This window comes from Triticum dicoccoides, chromosome 2A (genome assembly GCF_002162155.2).
Source record: "Triticum dicoccoides isolate Atlit2015 ecotype Zavitan chromosome 2A, WEW_v2.0, whole genome shotgun sequence".
NCBI lineage: Eukaryota > Viridiplantae > Streptophyta > Magnoliopsida > Poales > Poaceae > Triticum > Triticum dicoccoides.
Window position 1 is genome coordinate 301,842,240 of NC_041382.1, and position 5,602 is coordinate 301,847,841.

The following is a 5,602-nucleotide window of genomic DNA, read 5'->3' on the forward strand; positions in this document are numbered from 1 at the left end:
ATGGACCGGGGAGGGCCGGTCGCGGGCTCCCGGGCCGTGGGCACAAGCGGCGGCCAACGGGAGGCGGACACGTGGCGGCCGCGGAGGTAAGTCGGACGTGTCCAGCGGTGAGGTTTGTGTCCGGCGCGCAAAGAGAGGGAGGGATCTAGGGTTTGCCCGAAAATTTCGGGGGTGGACCTATTTATAGAGGTAGAGGGAGCTAGGAAGCTCCAAATGAGGTGCGGTTTGCGGCCACACGATCGTGATCGAATGCTCTAGATGATGGAAGGGTTTTTGGTGGGTTTTGGGCCAAATTGGAAGGGTGTTGGGCTGCAACACAAACGAGGCTTTCTCGGTCCCTCGGTTAACCGTTGGAGTATCAAACGAAGTCCAAATGGCACGAAACTTGACAGGCGGTCTACCGGTAGTAAACCAAGGCCGCATGGCAAGTCTCGGTCCAATCCGGAAATGTTTAACCCTCACACACGCAAAGAGGTAGAAAGGGGCACCGGAGGAGATAGGAGCGCCGGAATGCAAAACGGACAACGGGGAAAATGCTCGGATGCATGAGACGAACACGTATGCATATGCAATGCACATGATGACATGATATGAGATGCATGACAAAGGCAACAACACACGGAGACAAAAACCCGACACCAAGGAAAATAAAATAACTTAGGCCGGAAACGGCAAGAGTTGGAGATACAAATAAGGTAAATTACATCCGGGGTGTTACAGTTACATTTACATTTATATCTGTCAGGGCCCCAAACATTTTAGAACTATTAGCCTTTTATGTGTATACTCATAGTGAAACGTCGTTTCTATATTTGATTGTTTTCGTTCATATAGTACTATCTTAAAACTTATACACTAAATTTATTTTTCTGGTGCTTGTTCCAGGTTTACTCTGAGTGTCAGATTACTCTGAAGATACCAAAATCCATACTGTATGGTTCAGATTTTATGGTTATGGGATTTCCTTGGCGTACGAATGCCTATTATCTTCTGATGCAACTTGATGACAACCTCATGCCGGTTTTTTATTTGCTTGAGGTGCATATTGACGGAGAAGACAGGTTTAACATTGATACAACCACTGACACTAAAGAAGTTGTAAGGTTTAACAGAATTGACATTGGCCAGATGCAACTAGGTGAAGATGAATGCATTGCAAATCTTCTTGATGTAGAGAAATTGCAGGTGCTACAAAGCATGGAAGATGGGTCTCCCAGGCATAGTGAAATTGATGAGTCTCTTCCTCTAAAGCCTTCATTTTCTTCTGTTGTTAAGGCAGTATTAGGATATGAGCGAGATTCTCCAAGTAAGGAAAATTGGCTGTCTTATAGTTCGCCCTCAACTCATTTGAGTTCTCAAAAAGTTGTCCGTCAGGGGGTTAGCGGTAGAGCTGGCCCACCTGAACTGGATGATGAGTTACTACATTCTAACATTGACACAGCAAAAGTCACTTCTGGTGTCACTTTGGACAGTTATCTGCTGAGTAATTTGGAGTCTGCATATAGTACAGAGACCTCCGTTTTGGTCCCTGCAGGTGATCATCCATCCAAGCTATCAGCTTGTTAATTCGGTCATGACTTGAGCTAATTTAGATCTCGAGAAATCATGTTATTCTGGATGGAAATAAATCTCCTTGCCTTGATTTCTCAAATAATCCAAACTATAGTACTGTGCACATTAACCAAAATTAGAATTTTTAGTCTCTGATATTCAAATAGCTTTTTATGTAAAATAAAGAGGTTTTCTTCTTAATGTTATGCTTTTATTTGGAAATTGTCAGGTTTGGAGAATATCTCCGCTTTACGCTCTGAAGTTCCATCTGGAAAGAGATATCTTTCAGAGTTCTTGTTGAACATCCCATCATTACAGCGATCAATAATCAGTGGTGGGCCAAGAAAGAGAAGAAAACTGCCAGAAGATGCAAGCAGCGTGCAATCTCGAACAACACTCACCTATGGAACTATACTGAGAGAAGGAAATTGTTGTATTACAGAAAATATATATGCTTCTGTGCTTCTTCAAGTCATAAAGCATTGTTCGCTTCGTATCAAATATGCTCAACTGACTACCCAGATGAATTCTCTTAACATTCCATATGTAGAAGAAGTTGGTCAGGGGACACCCTCCTCTAATCTTTGGTTACGGCTACCTTTTGCTCAAGATGGTTCTTGGAAACACACATGCTTACGTCTTGGTGAAGCTGGAAGCATGTCATGGGGTGTTAGGATCAACGATCCATATTATGCTGCACTGTGGGAACTTCATGGAGGCAGCAATACTACAGAATGGGGTTCTCGTGTTCGCATTGCAAACACTTCTGAGATGGATTCACACATCTCTTTTGACTATGATGGGGTCACTTTGACTTACAACTCTGTTGAGGCTGATAGTATACAGCGGCTTGTCTCAGAATTACGACGACTTTCAAATGCTCGTGTATTTGCTTGTGGAATGCGGAGGTTGGTTCGTGTTAAAGTAGATGAGAAATTAGTTGAGAATCAGTTAGCTACAAAGGCAAAGTTACATGCAAGAAAAGGTTTCAGGAACAGGTTATCGGACCAGATGGCTAAAAATTTCCGGATTAACGCTGTTGGTTTGATGAACTTGTGGTTCAGTTATGGTGCCAATGCCATGCCCATGGTTCACTTTGTTGTCGAGTGGGAGGCCGGTAAGGTTGGCTGCACAATGCGTATTTCACCAGATCATCTTTGGCCACACACAAAGGTATGGTTTTTAGATACAAGCGTACTGCATCACAGTATATGCAACTGTGCATTACATTACTGCATGTTTGGCTGACTTGTGATTATGCTTCATTTGGGGTAACATGTTGACTGAAGTTTTATATTTGAAAATGCATCACCTCATTTACTAGATTGGATATTGATAAAGATCTCAGTGAGGTTGGTATAATAGGCATCAGTACGGTGTGCAGTTGTGCATGCTTTCCTTTTTTAACTGCAGTCATCTCAGTGATTAAACTGCATTTGTTCTCAATCCACTTTATAGTCACTTGACCCTTCCCCGACCCTGCGCAAGTGGGGGCTACGTGCACCGGGCTGCTCACTTTATAGTCACTTGCATCCAACTGAACTATTCGACTTCTTTAAAAGTTTAGATACTGTTTTTGTTCAGATATGATGTTGTTTTGTACTACCTCTGTCTCAAAATATGAGACGTTTTGCAGCGTCTCAAAATATAAGACGTTTATATTTTGAGACGGAGGTAGTATTTGTTAGTCTTACATGGAAACTGTTGATCAAAGTGCATATTTTTATGTTTGGAATACTAGCAGTTACCATGGCATGTTTTATTTGTAACTTGAAGTTGTCAAATACTGGTGGTTTAAATTTGGTTTCCTTGTCTGCAGCATTTGGTTCATGAACAAAATTGAAATGCAGCATTGATCGATTTAAGCTCAGTTTGACCAAAATGTGATCACAGAATATCATTATTTGCATGATTCTTTTTTTACTGAGAAAGTGCAGAGAGTTCTGCCAATCTATGTGTTGCGCCAGACTTTTGAATTTTCTACTTAGGCATTCTAAACTATGAACAAGACTTGGCATACTTCTATACGAAATTTGCACGAGATATTGTCAATCTTTTGTTTAATCATGTTTCCATAATGCAGTTTTTGGAGGATTTTGTGAATTGCAATGAGGTGGCATCATTTTTGGATTGCATCAGACTGACAGCAGGTCCTTTACTTTCCCTTGGTGGTGCAATTCGTCCTGCAAAGATGCCTGCTGTCCCTGCTGTTTGCGGTTCTGCACAAAAGCAAAACAATGTTCTTTTGGCAAATGGTTCGTCATCAACTACTGTGCATATAAACAGTCATGATGCTCAGACTTCCTCTATGCTCTCTGCTGTAGGCCGGACTGGTCATGGACTAGTTCCTAGTTCTTTGATGCCTTTTGATGTTTCTGTTGTGCTCCGTGGGCCATACTGGATACGCATTATATATCGCAATAAGTTCTCTGTTGACATGCGCTGCTTTGCTGGGGATCAGGTCTGGCTGCAGCCAGCAACCCCTCCAAAAGGTGGGCCTTCAATTGGTGGATCTTTACCTTGTCCACAATTTCGACCATTCATAATGGAACTTGTTGCTCAGGGTCTAAATACTCTTGAGCCGAGCTTTCTGAATGCTAGACATACTAGTGCCAATACTTCATCTGGAAGTCAACAGGTAGTTACTACTACAAATCGCTTGAGTGGTGGTACTCCTGGGGGAATTAAGCTAACTTCAGGTGTTGGTTGTCAGATAGCAGCTAGTGTGAGTAGAGCAGGCAATGCCACACTACCTTCAGGAGACGGAGCTCCTGCACACCTTTCTCCTGACACTAACCTTCCTGTGCATATGAAAGGAGAATTGAACACAGCTTTTATCGGGCATGGAGATGATGGTGGCTATGGTGGTGGCTGGGTCCCTCATGCTGCCCTTAAGAAGGTGTTGCGAGGCATTCTCAAGTACCTTGGAGTTCTATGGTTGTTTGCGCAATTGCGTGATATTCTGAAAGATATATTGGGGTCAGTTTTGAAAGATAATGAAGGTGCACTTCTGAATTTGGATCAAGAACAGCCAGCGCTGCGCTTCTTTGTGGGGTAAGACGCAATTTATTCATATATTAGCATGGTATCTACTCCCTCCGTTCCTAAATATAAGTCTTTCTAGAGATTACAATAGGAACTACATACGGATGTATATAGACATATTTTAGAGTGTAGATTCACTCATTTTGCTCCGTATGTAGTCCCTTTTGGAATCTCTAGAAAGACTTATATTTAGGAATGGAGGGAGTACAAGAAAGCCAAGATATCCCCAACTTTTATACTTTACAGAAAGCCAAAATATCCCCAGCTTTTCTGATATGTTAATGGCCTAATATGATGCAATTGGACGACTAGATGCGTGTTATTAGAACACAGTTGCACATGGAAAGTTCCCAGAGTTGTGCAAATTTTTCTTATCATTCTTTACATTAATCTTGTCCTATTTTTAATGTTTAGTTTTTCTTGTTCATATATATTGTACTCCCTTCGTCCCAAAATAAGTGTCTCAACTCTGTACTAACTTTAGTACAAAATTGTACCAAGGACGGAGTGAGTACAAAAGAAGGGATGGATGTCAAGGTTGAAGTAGGGATTTTTAGGTGAAAGATGAGACCATAGATTTGGGCGATAAACTTTGGAAGGAGAATTGATCCATTCTTCTGAACAGAAACAATTCTGCTTTTCCTATAAATTAGGCAGTTCGCCCCCCAACAAATTTGATCTGGTTAACAGGATGCAGGGAAAACTTGTTCTTATCACTATATACCAGATGCTAAGAAAAGAGGGCAGCGAGGGCGATGGCTCCGCTCCTGCCTAGCTCCGCTCCCACCCTCTAGCCCCTCTGAGACGCCCCTGCCTGCCGCCGTCGCTCTACGCCGGCAGCCCACCCCTAGCCCTCCCCTTCCCCCCCTCGCCCTTGCCATGGAGGCCCCAGACGCCGACCCTGCCGACCGCCGGGTGACCCTCTCCGGCGAGCGCGTGTCCTCAGGCGACCGCTGGCTCAGCTCGGAGAGCGAGTCCTCGGCGCGTTCCTACCGGGACGTCGCGC

General features: G+C 43.3%; 1 protein-coding gene across 2 annotated transcripts in view; it reads left to right on the top strand.

Annotated features, from left to right (window-relative positions):
• The window catches only part of LOC119354427 (mediator of RNA polymerase II transcription subunit 14-like), a 29,861-nt gene that overhangs the window by 15,246 nt on the left and 9,013 nt on the right, over positions 1-5,602 (top strand). Inside the window, exons 5-8 of one of the 2 annotated variants that reach the window (XM_037621153.1) lie at positions 886-1,534; positions 1,781-2,724; positions 3,635-4,189; positions 4,265-4,605. In XM_037621153.1, the coding sequence (XP_037477050.1) occupies positions 886-1,534; positions 1,781-2,724; positions 3,635-4,189; positions 4,265-4,605 (2,489 nt within the window). Of the gene's footprint in view, positions 1-885; positions 1,535-1,780; positions 2,725-3,634; positions 4,606-5,602 lie in introns of both variants that reach the window. The other variant, XM_037621152.1, reaches the window with a different exon arrangement.